Below are 24,051 nucleotides of genomic sequence, written 5' to 3'. Positions count from 1 at the left end.
TTATATTAGCCGAACTCAGAGAGAATGTGTTCAGACCACTCTGTTTGTAGGTCAGGTTTTGGCATCACGAGTAGAGAGCCCTTACTGCACTTTTATAATACATGAAAATAATGTCGAGTGGTAAATAACCAGCCTGACCACCTTATAACTTCTAGAACTTCCCAGGTGACTTCACAAACTCAATGTTGGAACCACACAAATGGTGTACATACAGAAGCCCCCCACACACTTGGCCACATACAGAAGTCCAACAATAATTTGCAGCCTCGCAGATGAAACCAGGGTGCTCTCTATGTCACGGAGGTTAATAGACCGGGCCAGCTTATGGGCTTCCTAAGAAGCTTCTTGGGGTAGACATACAGCCCACTGCCATTTAGTCACCCTTTGGGGGCAAATGCTGAGCCGACCACAGGTGAGTTTGCGGACTGTATCTTGCGCGTTCTTGGGTTCTGGGTGTCCGCATCTACGGACACATCTAGTTCCCAACAAGATGTGCCGCTGTGTGTAGTTTTAAAGAACCTATTCCTACAAAAGTTGTGTTAACAACTGATAGTTACTGGTATAATGACGCTGCATAATAATGTTTTTTTCCACAGATTTTAAATGTTAATAACAATTTTCAAAATAAGATCATCATATTGCAATGTCGTTATCACCACTTTGGATGTGTTTAATTAGGTGCAAGGTTAGCAATTCCCCATTCATTGACTGCAGGAACTAGATACTTTAATTACATGACACAGTGCCTCTGACCTCCCGAGTGTGCGGCTCAGATGCGAGTGAGGTCTGAGGCACAGAATAATGAAAACTTGTTAGGTGGCATATACCATACCCCTCCCTCCCCAAACTGAGACAATTGCTCGCATCTAGAAGGTCCAGATGTTCTCGAATGTTGATACTACAGGTAGATGCACATTTATGTTCTGGACTTTGCTCAGAGATCAAACCAGGGTAACACAGAAACCTAGAATTTGATGGCAGATGAGAACCACATGGCCCATCCGATCTGCCCAAAGGGTTAGGGTTTGTTTAGTGCAGTGGTCCCCAAACTCTCCTCAGGGACCCCCAGCAGGTCACGTTTTCCGGGTCTCCACAAGTGAAATAGAAACATAAACATTTCTGCGGGGAGATGCAGAAAATGCAATCGAGACAGAGGCGGTCGCGTTGGGGGCAACGTTTCGTTAATAGGGAGCAGAGGGAGCATTTCGGGGGCGGTTCGGCACGAACAAGAGGCGTAGGCGGCCAAACGGGGGGGGGGGGGGGGGTTGGGGCGTGATCACAGCGGCTGCGTGAAGTCACACACAGCACAGCCACCACGATCAAGAACATGGTGCGCCGGCAGGAGCCATCCTTAGTTTCTGCTGACGAGCAGAAATTGCGATGCGTTCGCAATTTCTGCTTGTTCAACGGGGGGAGGCGGCGGTCAGTATGATGGGCAGCCCCCAGCATGTGCTTCAAAGGATTGCAAATTCTGCTAATTAGCAGAATTTGCAATCCTTACTGAATTAGACCCTGTTTATCAAAGACGTTCCATACTATTACAATATGCAGAAAGAAATGTTCGTAACCTATAGTAGTTATAATCGCCTAAGGTCTGGTGAGATGGGCGCTCGTTCAAGGCCTGTATTATTATTAAGTGGGTAATGTGCACACCTGCTGCCTTATTCCTCCTGATTGATCTGTTACCTGTGATCACAAAGGTTGATGCGTGTACATATTTACAGAAATCCGCTGCAGCCAGCGCAGGATCTAGCTATCCCTGCAGTGGTTGAATTGCGCCAAGTTTCTTTATAACAATGTATGAGAACATTTACTTGAAAGAAAGTAATTTGTAAATCTTCTCATAAATACTCAGGTGTTGGCTGGTCTTAAATGCTCTGTGCTGCTGCAACTCTGGCGCTGATTAGCAGCCCCGCGTCTCCCTTCTCCTGCTCTATCCCCTAGTCACAGACACATGCCTAAAAAGCAAATTGGCAAGCCATGCATTCTGGACAAAGTTTCTGCTGGACTGTAGCATCATTGCGTCTTCTCAGTCCCGATGCCGCTGTTGTAACTGGGGCGATACTTGAAGGGTGACTTTAAAACCATGTTTGGCTGTGCACATCCAGGATCATTACAGTACTGTAGGCCAGGCATGTCCAAACTGCAGCCCTCCAGCTGTTGTGAAACTACATATCCCAGCATGCCCTGACACAGTTTTGCTGTCAGGGCATGCTGGGATGTGTAGTTTCTCAACAGCTGGAGGGCCGCAGTTTGGACATGCGTGCTGTAGGCCAACCTTGCAATGTGCAATGTCAGTGGCCACAAAGTGCCAGCATTCCAAATGTTTCCCAGCATCTGGTGGCCATCACCGCTGACTGACTTCTCTTACAGACACACTTGAATTAATCTGTTTTCAATTAATCAGTAGTTTTCATTTATTCACATATAGGAAACTCCTTAAAACCTGCTATGTTATTGCACCTGAGGACCTATGTTCCTAAATGTACAACTTTCCCTGAGCCATGTTAGTAAATTACAGTCTCTTCCTATGTCATTTCCCTGGAAGCTGTCTCATTGTAGCTATGGTAGGAAACTGTTGTTCCACACTCTTCCATGTGTCAGTCGCTGCTTATAATTGTGTTTAATAAATGTAATGGATCTGCGGGCACATATAAAGGCCTCCCTGCCATTGTCCCAGCTTGGAGGTTCCCAGCAGCAAAGCGGCTTCTGCAATGGTCTGCTGGATGACGAGTGTACGTTTATGTTACGGAGCTCTTTGCGCAGAAGCTGTCCCCACACGCCGTCACTGTGGCAAGGCCGATATGATCATCCTCGGCGTTACAGACCACCTTGCCCTACTCTGATTGGTTGGATCTTCGAGACTCTCTGTTTCTTGGCGCTCCTTGTGTATGGGCTTGGCTTGTCCTTCAACGCTTAACAATTTCCGCTCCAGCGGCCCCAGCTGTAGATATTCCTGCAACAAGGTGACAATAAATTAGTTTTAAGAGAATTCTAAAAGAACACCATCATTTTTCACTTTACATATATCTATAATTATTCTCCTCTGGGACGTCTTACACTGTACATCATACCCATGTGCACATCTGTAGTAAGAACTTTGAGGCAGATGTATGTAGACTTGAAGAGTGATAAAGTGGAGAAGTTAACCAAAGCAAACCAATCACCTTCTGTCATTTATCTAGCACAGCCTTTGAAATGACAGTTAGGAGCTGATTGGTTGGTACTTTATCTTTCTCCAGTTTATCTCTCCACAGCTTTATACATGGGGCTGGATTCAAATCACATCGCACCCGCTATCTCCCGAATGTGGCCGGAGAGACCAACCAGCCACACGTGTAATGGCGGCTGCGGCACTGAAGGTGTTAACCCTTGTGCCTGGCGCCATATTAAGGGACAATGGGCGCTGGGCGTCACTGTTAAACGTACTTACGGCGCTGGGTACGGACTGTTTAAAAGTTTGTTTAATGATGTGTTTTAACATGTCATATGTAGTGCTCTATGCACAATTGCAGGAATGCATGTTTAACTGTATTTTATATTCAAGATGTGGTCATCTGTATATTTAAAGAGGAAAATGCACTTACTATTATAGATGTCTGAATAATCATGTCTTATCCTAAGGGCCCTGTTCTATCAGAGAGGTGTGAAGGACAATACCTTTTGATGTGTAAGTTCCTTAGAGAGAGATACTAATCACTGGGTTTATGGGCTTGGAACTTGTTTCATGTAGGCGATTTGATATACGATCCCTAAATGGAAGATAAAGGAAGGAAGACCGTTTGTTTGTATTGTAGCCATTCCTGTTGTAATCTTAAACACTGGGATTGCCTGGAGATGGGAATGACCAGAAACATCTGTATTTTGAAGATATGTGATAAATTTATCAATAGTGAATGTTAATCTGATACCAAACGTTGTCTGGGTGACAGGAAGGAGGATATTGTTTTATTGCACTTATATCCTTGTAAAATGTAATTTATTGGTATTTTGTAAAATAACCTGATTGGTTGGAGAAGACAGGGAGGGCTTACCCCCCTGTGATACTGTGTGGAAAACTGACATAAAAAAGGAGACCTGCGTGCCTCCAGGTTGTAGTTGTACCATCTTATTCTGCTGAATTGTATGCTGTTGCCCCTAGCAATAGGGAGGAGCCTTTTTAAAGGTTATTGAGCAATAAACATCTTTGCCTTAAGAAGACCGCTTCATCTTGTGACCAACAGGGTTAGGCCAAACCTAGCCCCGTCCTCCGGCTGTCCAGGGAAGCACCTAGCGTCTCCAAGTTCCGCCCTCCGCCAGCTACCGGTAGAGGCCTAGCAAGTGGCTAGTGGGGATTCGTCAACACCACACAGGTGTGGTAAGGCAGTGCGTCGGCACATACAGAGCAGAACCGTGGTTCCAAACGCCACGGCAGGTTAGGAGTTTGGTGGTGGCAGCAAGAACCCGCCCACAACGCAGTGGGTGGAGTCAGTAACAGGCGGTTACTGACGGTAAGCGGGAATCCCCTATGTGGTCAGGCCTCGTGCGGCTTGACCTTCCATTCTGTGAGCAGTCGACGGGACGCGGCAAGCGGCGAGTGCTTCCGTACGGTACCGTCCTGTCACAGAAATTGGTGGCATAGTGGTGGGATATTCCCAGGCGGCTTTTCATCACCCGATTGGAGAAGCCGAGTTACTCAGGAGAGGAGTAACTGCAGCGCAGGAGAACGCACAAGATGGCGGAATGTCCAAGGAGGATCTGGAGATCGTATGCCAGGGGAAGGGTGTGGATATCCCTTCCAACGCATCCAGAAGCGTCATGAAGGCGGCGCTCAGGAGCGTGGAGGAGTCTCATCGGGCGGAGGTGGAAAGCACTGACGGCGTCAGCATCGCAGAGGGCGGCCCAACAGTGGACCTTCATAAGGAACCGGTGAGAACCACAAGCCCCGCCCTCTCTCACAGCAGCAATGTTTCCCAGCAATCCCTAGCAGGGCCAGGATCCCAACGTCCCAGGGGCGGCCCGGATACCCTAGCAGATCGGCTAGCGGAATTGGGGGAAAGGGCAACGGAGCAAGAACGCATGCTTGTCATTCGGATGTGGCATGCGGAGCGGGCACCACAGGCCGTGGTACCCCGGGAGCCGTTGTCAGCTGTTGTAGACAGATCAGGACGTATTCAGTTTGCCAAGTTTGCAGACAGTGATGGGGACATTGATGGACATTTGCAAGTCTTTGAAAGGACTTGTAAACTACACGATCTACCCAAGTCAGAGTGGGTGAGACACCTTGTTCCCACTCTGCATGGAGAGGCCTTGGAGGCCTATCGAGGAGTGGCGACGGAGGACTGTGGGAACTACGACGAAGTAGCGAAGGCCCTCCTCCAGCGATTCTTCATCACTCCAGAGTCTTACAGGAAGAAATTCAGAGACTTGCCTAAGAATCCTAGCAGCACCCATGAGCAGTTCGCCACCCAGCTGCGGCAGTACGTGGTGAAGTGGGTGAAGGATTCGGAAGCCACTACATGGGACGCACTGATCGACCTGATCTGCAGGGAGCAGTTCTACCGCAGGTGCGCCCAAGAAGTGAAGGAGTGGGTGCTAGATCGGGAGCCACCCAGCTTAAAAATGGCTGCCCAATTAGCCGACAAATATGTGGCAATTCGGCCACGGGGGCAGAAGCGCCCCGCCAGCAGCCAGCTCCAACAGACTGTACCACCAAGGGGACCCCCCTCTTCAGCTCATCACCCCCAAAGACAAGCATCTTCCAATCCAGGTGCTCTTGGCCAGCAACCGCACCGCAGCGTCCCTGCAACTGATCAGAGATCATCGGTGCCACGACTGGAGAAGAAGTGCTACGGCTGTGGGAAAATCGGACATCTGAGGATGAACTGTCCTGCATCCCAAGCACCCCAGACTCGTGCCCCAAATCCGAGTGCTGGAGCCCGGCTCGCTTGTTTGACGAGAGGAGATGAGCCTACAGAGACTGTTCCCCCTCCAGTCAGTCCGATGGAGTGTGGCGAGAGACAGGTGCACTCTGCGGAGAGAGTCACCTGCATGGCCAAACAGCCCCTACACAACATGTGGAGGCACCTGCAGCCAGTCCACGTGGGACCCCTGCAGGGAGAAGGCCTAAGAGACTCTGGGGCCTCAATCACTGTGGTGAGCCCCCACCTTATAGATCCTGCTGCAGTATTGCAGGGTCGCACTGCCACGGTCACCCTGGCAGAAGGAACAGAAAAAGCGGTTCCCATGGCAAGAGTCTACCTGGACTGGGGAGCTGGACCAGAGTTGCGAGAAGTTGCCGTCATGGATGGTCTCCCAACTGATGTGGTCCTAGGAAATGATCTGGGTGGTGGGATCGTCACTATGTTTGTTGGCGCCATTCCCCGGAGTCAAGTTCCAAAACCACCGTTGACATCAGCTACTCCAGCACAGCCCAGCCCAGAGGAAAAGACTACAGCTGCTAGACAACTGCCAGCACAGCCAACCACAGCATCAACCAGCCCAGAGGAAAAGATCACAGCGGCTAGATCAGTACATCGACCCCGCATGCCTTTTGCCTCTGGTATGCCTACGTCCCCTAGCAACGCAGAGGATGTCGGTTCCAGCTTGTTTGATCCTGTGGGGGTGCCCAATGATGCTCCTGACCCAAGTGGTTTGCCAACTCCGGCGGTGAGTATGAGAAACCACACTGATTTTTCCATGACTGACCCCTACCAGACTGACCCTAGTAGTCCCCACCTAGATCCCCCTGTAGAGTGTCCCAATTTAGGAGAGATTGAGGGCCACAGGCAGGAGTTTAGGGAGGCGCAACTCTCTGACCCATCCCCGAAAGGCATGAGGCGCCACTCTGGCAGCGGCCTTGACAGGGTTGGGGCGGGGAGCTTGACCTGGCGGGAAGGGTTAAGGTACAGGGTAGCCAGGAAAGTGGGAGGGGATAGACCAGATAGGGAATGTGTCCAACTGGTCCCCTCAGGGAACGTTCCTGCGCAACCGGTGTCGGTTGCCAGCGAAACCCCTTTGGACAGTAACCTGGAGACAGACCGTACCCTGAAGTGCCTGATACAGAGCTTACCCTGGTCTGGAATGTTGGATGACGCCCAGACCAACTGTAAGGCTGGTGCCATGCGTTGGCAGCCGGGGCACTCCAGCGGTTGTGTTGTCTCTGGGCCTCTGCCCATAGGAGAACCCTTGCAGCAAGTTGCTGTGGACATAGCAGGTCCCCTGCCTGTGCGCAGTAGATCGGGGAAGACACGCAGCCTTCCTGTAGTGGATGCCACACAGGATCCAGAGGCTGGTGGTCTGGCCGCCATCACTGTGGCACAGGTAGCGGACGAGGAGGAAGGAGTAGGCCTAGGTGACAGGGTAGGTTTCCCGAGTCATAGGTCGACAGAGGAGGATTGGATGGCAGATCTGACAGTTAGGGCAGAGAGTTGCCAGATAGGTATGATGGAGGTGCAGTGCCTGGGGCACCATGTGGGAGGAGACAGGGGTAGGCCCAAACCAGAGGGGGTGGAGGCAACCAGAGGCTGTCCCCGACCCACATCACCCAGACCGGTACTGACCTTAGAACCTGTAAGGCCCTACGGACATGTTGTCATTGACTTTAGTCCTGTAGTGAACCCCTTGACAGAGATGGCTAGGAAGGGCATTCCCAAGTCAGTGGACTTTGCACCCGCTTGCGAGTTGGCATTCCAGTCATTGAAGGAGGCTCGGGTACCCGCTCCAGTGCTGATGGCGCACATTCTTGACCAGGACTGTGTGTTACGAACTATTGCGCCTTTGCACGGACTGGGAGCTGTACCAAGCCAGAAAGAGCCATATGGGCAGGAGCACCCTGTGGCCTGTTTGAGCAGTATACTGCTATTGTGGGAGGTGGGGTATGCCACAATTGGGACACCTTGGGTGGCACTTGTTTGTAACCGGCCCCCCACCGTGGTGACTTACCACCTACCTGTTAGGTGGCTGCAACCTACCTTGGGGGAATTGGACAGACTTTTGTGGTGGAGCCTTGAACTTGGACTTCAGGTGGACTATTTGAACATTGTGCACCCACGAAGAGAGGCCCACTGCACTATGGATGAACTGTCTAGGCCGGAGCCTACACATCCCAGGTAGCGTCCCCTTCACCCCAACGGACTGCGGGACCAGGACTCAAATCGTTGGGACATGGGTCCCTGGTTGACCCGCTTGAATGGGGGGGGAGGAATGTGGCCGGAGAGACCAACCAGCCACACGTGTAATGGCACACCTTGTTAACCCTTGTGCCTGGCGCCATATTAAGGGACAATGGGCGCTGGGCGTCACTGTTAAACGTACTTACGGCGCTGGGTACGGACTGTTTAAAAGTTTGTTTAATGATGTGTTTTAACATGTCATATGTAGTGCTCTATGCACAATTGCAGGAATGCATGTTTAACTGTATTTTATATTCAAGATGTGGTCATCTGTATATTTAAAGAGGAAAATGCACTTACTATTATAGATGTCTGAATAATCATGTCTTATCCTAAGGGCCCTGTTCTATCAGAGAGGTGTGAAGGACAATACCTTTTGATGTGTAAGTTCCTTAGAGAGAGATACTAATCACTGGGTTTATGGGCTTGGAACTTGTTTCATGTAGGCGATTTGATATACGATCCCTAAATGGAAGATAAAGGAAGGAAGACCGTTTGTTTGTATTGTAGCCATTCCTGTTGTAATCTTAAACACTGGGATTGCCTGGAGATGGGAATGACCAGAAACATCTGTATTTTGAAGATATGTGATAAATTTATCAATAGTGAATGTTAATCTGATACCAAACGTTGTCTGGGTGACAGGAAGGAGGATATTGTTTTATTGCACTTATATCCTTGTAAAATGTAATTTATTGGTATTTTGTAAAATAACCTGATTGGTTGGAGAAGACAGGGAGGGCTTACCCCCCTGTGATACTGTGTGGAAAACTGACATAAAAAAGGAGACCTGCGTGCCTCCAGGTTGTAGTTGTACCATCTTATTCTGCTGAATTGTATGCTGTTGCCCCTAGCAATAGGGAGGAGCCTTTTTAAAGGTTATTGAGCAATAAACATCTTTGCCTTAAGAAGACTGCTTCATCTTGTGACCAACAGGGTTAGGCCAAACCTAGCCCCGTCCTCCGGCTGTCCAGGGAAGCACCTAGCGTCTCCAAGTTCCGCCCTCCGCCAGCTACCGGTAGAGGCCTAGCAAGTGGCTAGTGGGGATTCGTCAACACCACACAGGTGTGGTAAGGCAGTGCGTCGGCACATACAGAGCAGAACCGTGGTTCCAAACGCCACGGCAGGTTAGGAGTTTGGTGGTGGCAGCAAGAACCCGCCCACAACGCAGTGGGTGGAGTCAGTAACAGGCGGTTACTGACGGTAAGCGGGAATCCCCTATGTGGTCAGGCCTCGTGCGGCTTGACCTTCCATTCTGTGAGCAGTCGACGGGACGCGGCAAGCGGCGAGTGCTTCCGTACGGTACCGTCCTGTCACACCGTCTAAAGTGACAGGAGATAGAGGGGCGATATTCAAATGTGCCCCGTTATCGCGCTCCTTACAATCTGGTTTAGGCGCGTCAAGCGCCGAAACCTGACTAAAGTAATAGGCGCGATCCTTAAGAGACCCGTTTGGGTGCCCAACGGGTCTCTTTACACGCATTTCAGCTCGCTACCTCTGGTAGGAGTAATGTATTATGGGTCTAATCCAGGTTTGTACGCAAATGCATTTTTAATTGTGATTTTCTAGGCTACGGAGCTGCTAAAGTGAAGCTGCCACCCAGGAATGAAGAGATGCCCACCGGAGCCAGCGCAGACTCATTTACTGCTGCGTACATATATGTGACCTATATGCAAAAAGAGGAACATCAGTGCTAAGGGTTGGTTTATGGCTACGTAGACTGGACACGGCAGTAGCGTCTCTGGAGCCATGTTTTTGCAAGCACGAGTTTGCAGCTGACGGCGGGTATACGCCCCAGCAGCACAGATTATATCAGGAGAGGAGTAATGTGTCACACAATCACTTCACCATGGAATCCTCATTGCGAGTGGGATTGCAGCGGCCCCTTGGCGCATGCCCAGTCTGCAGAAAATGGCCCCATTGTGTGAGCATCAGCCACTGTCTACAAACATGAATTGGGCCCTATGTTCCCAGAGGTATCCAGATGACAGATCGACAATGGGTCGACACGTACAAAAGATCGTCGGTGCTTAAGGTCGAACTTTTGTACCTGTCAATCATTTGGAGATGACCTATTGACTGTTGACCGGATTATGGAATCTGTGGGATTTCAGTGAGTTTGCCGCTAAATCAGTTACAAGGCGGAAATGCTGCTGGTTCCGTTCTCAGAACCGATGACATAACCCCCCTCAGACTGTGACCAGCAGCCGCTAGAAACACCGGGGAGATGTAGTTCCATTGATTGATCTCATCATCCCAATTTAGTACCATGTAATGTGTGGACAGATCATCCACCGATCTGATTGTTCAGTGATGGGTCCAAGCATTGGCGTTGCAATAAAACTGCTGGATTTTATTCAGTATACATATTAGGAATTGTATTCCAGATTCTACACAGTTGAAATGATACTGACTTCTTTGATGTGGTGCCCTCTGGGATATGTCAGAAGGGAGGATAGTGGGGCGAGGGGCACGGTCTGCCGCACTGCCGGCGACCTGGGCCACAATGATGTCATTTGCGGCTTATTACAAAATCAAGCCACACCACCCGTGAGCGCCCGTTCCCCAGTGTAGGATCTCCTGGGAATGTGGGGAACCTTGCTGAAATTCGGGAGGTCTCTCAGACACTGAGAAAAGTAGGCATTCAACCGAAATGCGTCATTTCCCCGCACAGTCGTCACACCGTCTTGCTGCAATCTATATATTAATCTATGGATTTCAGTATATTGTGGGGTCTATTTACTAAGCCTTGGATGGAGAAACCGTACCAGCCAATCAGCTCCTAACCGTCAGTTTTCAAACCTAGCCTGTAACTTGGCAGTTAAGTGCTGATTGGCTGTTACTTTGGGGGTCATTCCGGGTTGATCGCTCGCTGCTGTTTTTCGCAGCGCAGCGAACAGGTTACTACTGCGCATGTGTATGCACCGCAATGCGCAGGCGCATCGTACGGCTACAAAGTGGATCATTGCTGAGCGATGGATTTAACGAAGAATCCACTCGCACAGCCGATCGCAAGGAGATCGACAGGAAGAGGGCGTTTTGGGGGCGGAAACTGACCGTTATCTGGGAGTGGTGCGGCGAACGCAGGCGTGTCCAGGAGTTTGGAGGGCGGATGTCTGACGTCAATTCCGGGACCTGCAACGCTGGATTCATCGCACAGGGTGAGTAACTCTTACCCTGGTCTTGTTCTACACAACACTTTTTTTTAGCATATTAGGGCTGCACAAGCGATCGCAGCCTTGCTATGCAAAAATACACTCCCCCATAGGCGGCGTCTAGTTGAACGCACGGGCTGCAAAAAGTTGCAGCGTGTGATCAACTCGGAATGACCCCCTTTATCTCCGTCCACTTTATCTCGGTCGAAGGCTTAGTAAATAGCCCCCTGTGTCTCCACAACAAGAGAGGACCTGGTGTTACTCCATTTACACAGCAGTGCCCTGGCTTTATATAACATGCTCTACAAAGTAAATAGGTTACATGGGAGTCATTATCACCTTTCCCCCTGTCTCCTGAGGTAACTAGAAATGTCCCCTACACACAAAAGAAGAGGCCATTTTGTTAGTGTACTTTTTCTGTAACATTCTGCTGCCTAGGGACCAGTGACAATATGGAGACACGTCTTAGTGATTTCCCTTATTCCTAGTAAATGGATAGACTGCATTGCCAGGAATGGAGTTCCAGCCAATGAAATGGCTGCTGCACTGTGTATAATGTATGGGTGCGCTTTATCCTCTCTGTTTAAACCCGGATAAAGTAGTTTTGAGTAACTGGTCATGTAAGTATGAAAAAGCAAGTACTAATGATTTCATGACTGATACAAGCACTCCCCATAGTCTGTATAACGTATGCCTAAAGAGCTAGCACTTTACTCTGATATCCTTTTCATCCTCCGTGAGTAAGTGTGTAAGATGGAGAGGTATTCCTGCGTCCGTCTCTTCTCTGTCTGCAGTCTCCACAAGTGCGACGGCCTCACTCCTATGTCCTTGGTCTTCACCTACAGATAAGAGTTGTAAATATAAGACACTGAGGGGTGAATGTATAAAGCAGTGAAAAGTGTGGAGAAGTGAGCCAGTGGAGAAGTTGCCCATGGCAACCAATCAGCATTGAAGTAACATTTACAATTTGCATATTATAAAATTATACAGAACATCTGATTGATTGCAACTTCTCCAATGGCTCACTTCTCCACTCTCATCACTGCTTCATACATTTACCCCTGAATGTGCAAGGGTATCTACGTCCTTGCACAGTAAGAAGCACAGGGGTTGGGTATCTGCACACTCAATATATACAATATTCTAATACTATAGGTGTAGGGGAATCATCACCCTACAACCCCATATGTAGTCCCCTTTCTTATATCTCAGACAATGCTGATTATGTTCAGGGGGTGCTGTCAATTACAGTATATGTACATCAAAATTGGGAGGAGAAGAGAGAAGGAAACTGTATGGTTGACGCACTAAAGAAAAATGAATTATTCATAAAATGTTACCTTTATTAAGTATACATTAAAACATATTACGTTTAATCGACCCAGACTACAGTGAAACATAAGAGTTAAAATCAAACAAACTAACATGTATGTGAATCCTAATAGGTTGAAAAATGTGAATAAAGAATTAAAAAGCGTATCCGCGTGTGTTTCTTATATTTAGCACTTACAGGGTTACTATGTCTATTCCAGTGCTATCAAAGATCGATCACTTCCGATATTCACAGTCAGTTATATGTCAGCTATCACAGTTGGTACTGGTAGCAATCCCAATTTTATTATCTATCAGCCCACATATATCGGACCTTTCTTAAAACAGGACCAAGAAAGGTCCGATATATGTGGGCTGATAGATAATAAAATTGGGATTGCTATATCCCTCAAAGTCCCACACTAGTACTGGAATGGACATGTTCCCCGGATAATCCTTCCCCACATGCATGACTACATTTTCCACTGTGGAGTGTGCATCAATGTGGATAGCGGGTGCAAGATACTTGTGTTACATAGAAGTTCATCTCCGAGGTGATCCTATTTAGGATTATACATTTTAGGGAATTACAATGATAATAGTGAACTACCAGTACCAACTGTGATAGCTGACATATAACTGACTGTGAGTATCGGAAGTGATCGATCTTTGATAGCACTGGAATAGACATAGTAACCCTGTAAGTGCTAAATATAAGAAACACACGCGGATACGCTTTTTAATTCTTTATTCACATTTTTCAACCTATTAGGATTCACATACATGTTAGTTTGTTTGATTTTAACTCTTATGTTTCACTGTAGTCTGGGTCGATTAAACGTAATATGTTTTAATGTATACTTAATAAAGGTAACATTTTATGAATAATTAATTTTTCTTTTGTGCGTGAACCATACAGTTTCCTTCTCTCTTCTCCTCCCAATTTTACAGTAGGAAGCACGGCTGTACACCAGGGAAGGACTTATACTGACATTAGCGTAAAGTCGCAGGTGCGATTATGGCAAAAGACGATAAAGCCGCCATAGCAGCAACGACTAACGATCAGCCCCTGAGTGTTTTTCCTTTATCCAACAGAGGCTGGAATACGGATATCTCTGTCCTGCAATGCACCCTACATCCAGGCCCGTCAGCTTCTTCTTGTTGCTGCTGCTGTATGTGTAAGGAGAATATACAGTATATGAGGTATGATGTGTTTATGAACCGTTTTCAGGACCTGAGGATGTGTTTGGATACTGTCTGGCCAAATCTTCTCCTAGTGATCCATCTGCTGGGAAATCCAGGCCAGTCACCTGAGTGAGGAACGCCCTCCTGAAAAAGATGCAGGTTCCTGTGTTACAGGATACTCTAATGGAGGAGAGGAGAGTTCCATACATCCCTCAGACACAATAGCTGTCTGTGTTTGCTGCTACAGTGGAATGATCATCCCTACATGTAGTTACACTGGTGCATTGATGACATCTAGCAAGGAAGGCTTCAATCATATAGCAGTCGGGCGAAACGCGTCACCGCTGGCCCCCATATAATAGTACGCGCATAGTGATTCAGGCCCATCCCTCTTCTGAGTGGTAGTGGTGAAACGCGCATGATCAGAACGGCAAAGAGGGGATCTTAGAAGTGGTACCCCTTCACCACAAAGCCTGCACTGGCAGCTGTTCTCCAGAGTCAGGTGCATCTCCCATATATATTCCATAGTTACTCTGTCCATTCAGCGATGTTCGAGTATGAAGCTGGACTCAGAAGCCCAAGCAACAGTGAAATGGCCTCTAAATGACTATGCAGACCCCTGAACAGCAAAACCAGCAATCCCCAATCTGTTGGCAGGTTCTCTTTCACACATCCTCGGTAATGAACACCTTGGAGCTTTTTACTGCTGTGCCCTTCCCACTATAGTAAGCCCAGCAGAGATGCAACAAATGTTCACTTTTCTAGTGAGCGATTTGCAGTATATATGATTGGATATATCTTTATTCCAGGGCAAAAATGACTGAGAAAACGTCTGCTTTGACCCCATTGCTGTTATCTATGGTATAAACCCCCCCCCCCCCCCCCCCAAACGATTGGATTTTTGTCAAATTCAATTAAAAATGTTTAGATTAGATTTTAGCATGAATTAGATTTCCTGTGTCTCCATTCCCCTCTTCATGATATTGGGGGTGATGTATCAAACCTTGGAGAGAGATAAAGTGAAGAGAAATAAGGTACCAACCAATCTGCTTCAATCTGGCTTTTTTAAAATATGGCCGTGAGATGCTGATTGGTTGGAATGTTATGTGTCGCCACTTTATTTCACAACAAGGTTTGATACCTCTCCCACATCATCTCTGTCACATGCATTTGTGGCTTCTTGCTGCATCTGTTCCCCCCTCATATCTAGTCTGTCATGGCCCCTATAACGTGAATCATTGTTCTAACGTCTCTAACACATCACTGATCTTCTGATATACTCTGTGCTGCTGGGGTCCCTGCTCCTTCCACTATATAACTCTCAGTCTGTGGCTTCCTGCTGCCTCCATTCCCCTCCTCACATCATGTCACTGCCCCTGTCACATGCAGCCCTGTCCTCACTGACACATCACTCATCTCCTGATATACTCTGTGCTGCTGGGGGATCCTGCTCCTTCCACTATATAACTGTCAGTCTGTGACTTCCTGCTGCCTCCATTCCTCTCCTCACATCATGTCACTGCCCCTGTCATATGCAGCCCTGTCTTTATTGACACATCACTCATCTCCTGATATACTCTGTGCTGCTGGGAGACCCTGCTCCTCCCCCTATATAACCTCAGTCTGTGGCTTCCTGCTGCCTCCATTCCCCTCCTCACATCATGTCACTGCCCCTGTCACATGCAGTCCTGTCCTCACTGACACATCACTCATCTCCTGATATACTCTGTGCTGCTGGGAGACCCTGCTCCTTCCCCTATATAACCTCAGTCTGTGCCTTCCTGCTGCCTTCATTCCTCTCCTCACATCATGTCACTGCCCCTGTCACATGCAGCCCTGTCCTCACTGACACACCACTCATCTCCTGATATACTCTGTGCTGCTGGGAGACCCTGCTCCTTCCCCTATATAACCTCAGTCTGTGCCTTCCTGCTGCCTTCATTCCCCTCCTCACATAATGTCACTGCCCCTGTCACATGCAGCCCTGTCCTCACTGACACATCACTCATCTCCTGATATACTCTGTGCTGCTGGGGACCCTGCTCCTTCCACTATATAACTGTCAGTCTGTGGCTTCCTGCTGCCTCCATTCCCCTCCTCATCATGTCACTGCCCCTGTCACATACAGCCCTGTCCTCACTGACACATCACTCATCTCCTGATATACTCTGTGCTGCTGGAGACCCTGCTCCTCCCACTATATAACTCTCAGTTTGTGACTTCCTGCTGCCTCCATTCCCCTCCTCACATCATGTCACTGCCCCTGTCACATCACTCATCTCCTGATATACTCTGTGCTGCTGGGGACCCTGCTTTTCCCACTATATAACTCTCAGTCTGTGGCTTCCTGCTGCCTCCATTCCCCTCCTCACATCATGTCACTGCCCCTGTCACATGCAGCCCTGTCCTCACTGACACATCACTCATCTCCTGATATACTCTGTGCTGCTGGGGACCCTGCTCCTCCCACTATATAACTCTCAGTCTGTGGCTTCCTGCTGCCTCCATTCCCCTCCTCACATCATGTCACTGCCCCTGTCACATGCAGCCCTGTCCTCACTGACACATCACTTATCTCCTGATATACTCTGTGCTGCTGGAGACCCTGCTCCTCCCACTATATAACTCTCAGTCTGTGACTTCCTGCTGCCTCCATTCCCCTCCTCACATCATGTCACTGCCCCTGTCACATGCAGCCCTGTCCTCACTGACACATCACTCATCTCCTGATATACTCTGTGCTGCTGGGGACCCTGCACCTGACATTATATACTGTATCTGTCAGTCTGTGGCTCATCTCTCAAAATAATCTGTATTATTGTGACCATTCTGATGATCTGATTGGCTACAGATTGCTCTATCTCCATCCGGTTTAAAACTGATGACTTTCTGGATCAGCGGGAGATAAAGTCTGTACACAAGAAAGTACTCAGACCACTGTCACGCACTCATTAAACACTGAAAAACCAAACCCGTTACTTATCATAACTAGAAGATGGGATCAGCGTCATTTAATAGCATACCTTGATATATTTCGATCATGAAGTCGGCAATCAAAAAGGCGACTTATCAATTCCACATTTTCTTGCTCGATCTTATAGACTCGTTCCTCCAGATCCTGAACATCTTTCCTGTAACTCGCCACCTGCCGCGGACACAGGATGGAAATGGTGAATCCTGTACACCCATGTGGGTGACCTAACAAAGCCTACTCAGTGGAAAGCGAGACGTTGCCTTAAGTAAATTAGAAGTGATAAATAGATAGGGGTTCTAGGTAAGACAAGGAGGGGTGCAAAATTGTCTTAAGTGCGCTGAGCGGAGTATTGACATTTTGGCAAGGCTGGATTAAGGTATATGGGGTCCCCTACCATTAAATCCAGTGCACATATGCTACATTGCCCCCTACACTTGTGATACAGCTATGTGTTGTGGGGGGCTCCCGGACAACTGCCCCTTCCCCTGCTATTCCGGCACTGCATCTTGGCAACACTGCCCCCTCCCGTCTTTGTGCCCCTAATAACAACACTTGGCTGACAGTGTGGTAGGACATGACTTCACTGTCTGACGCGTCTAAGTGACTCCTACATATCTCCTAACATTCCCAATTTTTGGAAACAGGATGGGGCTTGGGACATGGTTGCACTGGGGTTGTGGCCAGGGTCGGTCTGGCCCACAGTGGTACCAGGGAAACCACCTGTAGGCCCCACTGCCTGAGGGCCCACTCCTTCCTCTAGGTAACAGGTTCCAGACTGTGCACTTATATTATACATGGTAGATATGTTGCATTACACTGCACTAAACTATTGTGTATTTCAAGCCTCTGTGGAGGCTGGCCACACCCCCTTTGTAGGCTGGCCACACCCCTAAGTATGGGCACCTATAACTGCATTCCCCTGGTGGGCCCTTCATATCCCAGTCCGACACTGGTTGTGGCCACAACACCCACGATCCGACCTGTATCCCCTACAACAGCACCCGGCAGTGAGCCATGGATTCTGTTGAGAAACCGTATAATGGGGTAATTCCAAGTTGATCGCAGCAGGATTCTTTTTAGCAGTTGGGCAAAACCATGTGCACTGCAGGGGAGGCAGATATAACATGTGCAGAGAGAGTTAGATTTGGGTGGGTTATTTTATTTCTGTGCAGGGTAAATACTGGCTGCTTTATTTTTACACTGCAAATTAGATTGCAGATTGAACACACCCCACCCAAATCTAACTCTCTCTGCACTTGTTATATCTGCCTCCCCTGCAGTGCACATGGTTTTGCCCAACTGCTAAAAAAAATCCTGCTGCGATCAACTTGGAATTACCCCCAATGATAGAGGACCCAGTAAATGTAAGTGCTGGATTTCAACCATAATCTAGAATTTAAAAAAAAAATAATGATGTTATTATATTATCATATGAAGTGAAAATAAACCAACTACATGGTTGTAGGTCTCGTATAACATTATATTACACAAACAAGACAATTACCTCTTTCTTTAACCAATTGTTCTCTTTCATCTCTTTCCGGCTCTCCGTGTCAATGTGCTTTACTGCGTCCTGGGGAGAGATCATGGGATAAGTTCTCCCTCACATGACAAGCAGCGCGATTCATGTTTATTGTAAACAGCAGCAAAGATCTCTGCGTGTAGTAAATATGCTGCTCCAGATACACGACTGTCACAGAGACAAGACGCAGCACATCGCGGAAAACTGATTCCCTTCCCCCTTAGATGTCTTAAGATGGCCAATTATCTGTATAAGGTGCGCCGGCATCAAAAAACACCTCTGAAAAGCACAGATTCCAATTGTGAGAGCAAAAAGTTACAGATGATCCAATATCAAAATATATTGTATAGCATTATATTCACATATATATATATACATATATATATATACATATATATATATATATATATATATATACATACACACACACACACATATATACATATGTACACACACACACATATATACATAAGTACACACACATATATACATATGTACACACATATATATTAGTGATGAGCGGGTTCGGTTCCTCAGAATCCGAATCCCCCCGAACTTCACCCATTTTACACGGGTCCGAGGCAGACTCGGATCCTCCCGCCTTGCTCAATTAACCCGAGCGCGCCCAAACGTCATCATCCCGCTGTCGGATTCTCGCGAGATTCGTATTCTATATAAGGAGCCGCGCGTCGCCGCCATTTTCACTCGTGCATTGGAGATGATAGTGAGAGGACGTGTGCAGCGTTCTCAGTTGTGTTCAGTGTGCTGCAAATATCTGTGCTCAGTGTGCTGCAAATATCTGTGCTCAGTGTGCTGCAAATATCTACGTTCTCTGCCTGAAAAACGCTCCATATCTGTGCTCAGTGTGCTGCATATATCTGTGCTCACACTGCTTTATTGTGGGGACTGGGGACCAGCAGTATTATATAGGAGGAGTACAGTGCAGAGTTTTGCTGACCAGTGACCACCAGTATACGTTGTCTGCCTGAAAAACGCTCCATATCTGTGCTCAGTGTGCTGCATATATCTGTGCTCACACTGCTTTATTGTGGGGACTGGGGACCACCAGTATTATATAGTAGGAGGACAGTGCAGAGTTTTGCTGACCAGTGACCACCAGTATTATACGTTCTCTGCCTGAAAAACGCTCCATATCTGTGCTGCATTGTAGTATATAGTAGGAGGACAGTGCAGAATTTTGCTCACCAGTGACCACCAGTATTATATCAGTACGGTACAATAGTCCACTGCTCTACCTACCTCTGTGTCGTCAAGTATACTTTCCATCCATACCTGTGGTGCATTTTAGTTGTTGTGCGCAGTATATATAGTAGGAGGACAGTGCATAATTTTGCTGACCACCAGTATATAATATATAGCAGTACGGTACAGTAGTCCACTGCTCTACCTACCTCTGTGTCATCAAGTATACTATCCATCCATACCTGTGGTGCATTTAAGTTTTCGCAGTATATATAGTAGGAGGACAGTGCATAATTTTGCTGACCACCAGTATATAATATATAGCAGTACGGTACAGTAGTCCACTGCTCTACCTACCTCTGTGTCGTCAAGTATACTTTCCATCCATACCTGTGGTGCATTTTAGTTGTTGTGCGCAGTATATATAGTAGGAGGACAGTGCATAATTTTGCTGACCACCAGTATATAATATATAGCAGTACGGTACAGTAGTCCACTGCTCTACCTACCTCTGTGTCGTGAAGTATACTATCCATCCATACCTGTAGTGCATTTTAGTTGTTGTGCGCACTATATATAGTAGGAGGACAGTGCAGAATTTTGCTGACCACCAGTATATAATATATAGCAGTACGGTACAGTAGTCCACTGCTCTACCACTGTGTCGTCAAGTATACTACAAAAGTTCAGTAAAATGACCCAAAAATCAAAATTAAAGTGTCTGAGGAGAAGCGTAAACTTGCCAATATGCCATTTACGACACGGCGTGGCAAGGAACGGCTGAGGCCCTAGCCTATGTTCATGGCTAGTGGTTCAGATTCACATGAGGATGGAAGCACTCATCCTCTCGCTAGAAAACTGCAGTGCCACTCCTATATGGGCCAGGTGTTTGTGTCGGCCACTTGGGTCGCTTAGCTTAGTCACACAGCGACCTTGGTGCGCCTCTTTTTTTCTTTGCATCATGTGCTGTTTGGGGACTATTTTTTAAATCGACCATCCTGTCTGACACTGCAGTGCCACTCCTAGATGGGCCAGGTGTTTGTGTCGGCCACTTGGGTCGCTTAGCTTAGTCACACAGCGACCTTGGTGCGCCTCTTTTTTTCTTTGCATCATGTGCTGTTTGGGGACTATTTTTTAAATCGACCATCCTGTCTGACACTGCAGTGCCCCTCCTAGATGGGCCAGGTGTTTGTGTCGGCCACTTGTGTCGCTTAGCTTAGTCATCCAGCGACCTCGGTGCAAATTTTAGGACTAAAAATAATATTGTGAGGTGTGAGGTGTTCAGAATAGACTGGAAATGAGTGGAAATTATGGTTATTGAGGTTAATAATACTATGGGATCAAAATGACCCCCAAATTCTATGATTTAAGCTGTTTTTGAGGGTTTTTTGTAAAAAAACACCCGAATCCGACAAAAAAATTTCAGGGAGGTTTTGCCAAAACGCGTCCGAATCCAAAACACGGCCGCGGAACCGAATCCAAAACCAAAACACAAAACCCGAAAAATGTCCGGTGCACATCACTAACATATATATATAAATGGGTCCGACAAAGGACATCCTACAGATGGAGTCACACTAATCGTGGCTCCATCTGTGCCTGGGCGCGCCCGGTGAGGTGCACTGCTGGGAACATACGGGGCGCGCGTGCCTCGTAGACGCGCACCCATTCAAAGTGAATGGGAGCGTCTCTGTGCGCCGCTCGCCCCCCGCCTGCGATGCAGCCACTCTCAATGAGCATGGCTCCATCTGTATTTCATATCTCTGTTATCACAAATCATGATTAGCAATCAGGTGGTCTATTCATGATGCGGTGAAAAGTGTGGAGAAGTGAGCCAGTGGAGAAGTTGCCCATGGCAACCAATCAGAATTGAAGTAACATTTATAATTTACATACTATACAATTGTACGGAGTAGCTGATTGGTTGCCATGGGCAATTTCTCCACAGGCTCACTTCTCCACACTTTTCACTGCTTCATGAATAGACCCCTAAGTAAGGCACAATGCCCGGGCCATTATCACTAAAACAATACTGTCCATAGTATGGCTTAGGACATGAAAGCATCCGACTGGCTGCATACATAACCCCAAAAATTCATGGAAAAACTGAATATTTTTGATTCTTTCTAGGGTCGGACATGCCCACAATTATGTAATGACTCCCCTTTCCACTAGCCACGCCCATAATGTAATATATTCCTAACCACTAGGCCGCGCCCCAAATTATTATATTATCAGAGGATAATCACACCTCAATACGACTGACAGTAGGGTTCTGGAGGGAGCAGAGGGACAGCAGGGAACAGAAGATGAAGGGATCTCTCCTACGTGACAAGCTTCACTAACTCCATCAAACTAGATACAGTCAAAGATATTTTCACACAACCATTGGCTAATATTTAAAAAAGATTTTAAAAATTTCATTTTCCAGCAGGGATTGTCACCTGCCCACGCTGCCAAAAGTACCAAAACCTGGTTCAATGACCGTGGGATTACTGTGCTGGATTGGCCAGCTAACTCTCCTGACCTGAACCCCATAGAGAATCTATGGGGCACTGCCAAGAGAAAGATGAGAGACATGAGACCGAACATTGCAGAAGAGCTGAAGGCCGCTATTGAAGGATCCGGGTCTTCCATAACACCTCAGCAGTGCCACAGGCTGATAGAATCCATGCCACGCCGCATTGAGGCAGTAATTCATGCAAAAGGGGCCCAAACCAAGTACTGAGTACATCTGCATGATTATACTTTTCAGAGGGCCGACAGTTCTGTATTAAAAATCCTTTTTTTTTTTTTTTATTGATTTTATGTAATATTGTAATTTTCTGAGATTTTGGATCTGGGGTTTTCTTAAGCTGTAAGCCACAATCATCAAAATGATAACAAATAAAGGCTTGAAATATCTCACTTTGCATGTAATAAGTCTATATAATATATTAGTTTTACTTTTCCGTTGAATTACTGAAATAAATGAACTTTTGCACAATATTCTAATTTTCTGAGTTTCACCTATATGTATATGGATGCATTGTGTGCATGTGCGCAAAAGTGACAATTGCGCGTGGATACCAAACAGTTCTAGCGCATTGCCATTAGTAACAAAATGCTAATATTTAATTCTTGTTACCAGATTGGCTATTTCTCTCGTTTCATCCATCTTCTTCCCTGTCTCTCTGTCTATCTTATCTTTCGTCTTCTCCAGGCTTTTTCTGAAATAATCTTTTTGGGAAGAAAGAGGAAACAATATCAGTAGTCACCTGCAAGGAATTATAGGCATATACACACAGGTGTAATTGCTGACACCCCCAGGACTCCGCAACGGCAGAAATGGGGGGTTGCGTTTTGTTAGCGGTCACTGGAATCTGCAATATATATGGTCACTGACTGAGGAGGAAATCGTCTTTAGTTATTTAGAACCTTTTTTTGTTACTGTTGACCTAATTTATCATTATCCTTAGTCATTAACGGCGAAAAACGGGGAATGTCCCAGAGAAGTTTGCGGTTGGGGTAGGGATAGGGTTAGGGCTTATATAAAGTAAAAACACCATGTCGACTGCTGTTGACAAGCACAATGTAGACGTCTACTTTGACATTCTGAATGCTGACATTGTGTAGCACACCCTTATATTACCATTAGTTGATGTATTATTGTAAGATTTACCATATTCCATAATGTGACAGTTGCATTATACGAGCCAGGTGTAGCTCTCTCACTGTTGTGGAACTACAAGGCCCAGCAAGACACGTCGGCCACATCCTGTGGAGGAACCATCTAGGGAGATGCGATCCTCTTAGCACTTCCACTTTAGAGAAATATGTGTATGAGGATTAATTCCCAGAAGGGTGTGCGGGGGAAGTGTGGGATGTCTATTGCTTCACTAAATTACTCCGAACCCACCGTCTATTTCCGAGAAGCACTGCTTCATGATGCCGAGTTTCCCTTCTAGACGATGGATGTGTTTACTGTGTTCTTCGCTCCCCACATTCTTATACGCCAGCCAGTAATCCCTCTCAGCCTCTGTTACCATGATCTGCTTCTCCAGGACATTAATCTCCCGGCCAATCTCTGAAAAGCAAATATTTAAAAGAGAGAGAAAAAGGAGCAGTGATGTTTTTTCCATACAGACACGCGCTCGGGCTGCAGGTAGCGACTTCACCAAGTATAGTCAGTGCCTCCGCACGCAGAGCGCCACCAGTAACTCACTCGTGCACCAATTAATCGCTACCTTACAGAAGCTGCAGGACAGGGAAGGGCTGGGCACACTCTTCTGGTTTTGCCTTTATAAATATTGATCCTACATCAGCACTTTTACAAAACTGGACCCTTTTACATTTCAGCTCTAAGGGGGTCATTCCGAGTTGATCGCACACTAGCTGTTTTTAGCAGCCGTGCAAACGCTAAGCTGCCGCCCACTTGGAGTGTATTTTAGCTTAGCGGAAGTGCGAACGAAAGGATCGCAGAGCGACTACAACAAAAAAATTGTGCAGTTTCAGAGTAGCTCCAGACCTACTCAGCGCTTGCGATCACTTCAGACCATTCAGTTCCGG

The 24,051-nt window shown here is 47.2% G+C and overlaps 1 protein-coding gene across 1 annotated transcript in view; it reads right to left on the bottom strand.

Moving 5' to 3' along the window:
• Nucleotides 1-2,392: 2,392 nt before the first annotated feature.
• Nucleotides 2,393-24,051, bottom strand: part of CCDC83 (coiled-coil domain containing 83) — a 51,640-nt gene continuing 29,981 nt past the window's right edge. The window contains exons 5-11 of the mRNA XM_063951354.1: nt 23,402-23,569; nt 22,631-22,722; nt 18,283-18,351; nt 16,828-16,949; nt 13,854-13,948; nt 12,023-12,147; nt 2,393-2,956 (exon numbers count right to left, since the gene is read on the bottom strand). Of these exons, the coding sequence (XP_063807424.1) occupies nt 2,786-2,956; nt 12,023-12,147; nt 13,854-13,948; nt 16,828-16,949; nt 18,283-18,351; nt 22,631-22,722; nt 23,402-23,569 (842 nt within the window). The 3' untranslated portion in view covers nt 2,393-2,785. The remainder of the gene's footprint in view (nt 2,957-12,022; nt 12,148-13,853; nt 13,949-16,827; nt 16,950-18,282; nt 18,352-22,630; nt 22,723-23,401; nt 23,570-24,051) is intronic.

The sequence above is a fragment of the Pseudophryne corroboree genome, chromosome 2 (genome assembly GCF_028390025.1).
Source record: "Pseudophryne corroboree isolate aPseCor3 chromosome 2, aPseCor3.hap2, whole genome shotgun sequence".
Lineage (NCBI taxonomy): Eukaryota > Metazoa > Chordata > Amphibia > Anura > Myobatrachidae > Pseudophryne > Pseudophryne corroboree.
Note: the sequence above shows the minus strand (reverse complement) of the source record. Positions and strands in the feature narration are given on the sequence as shown.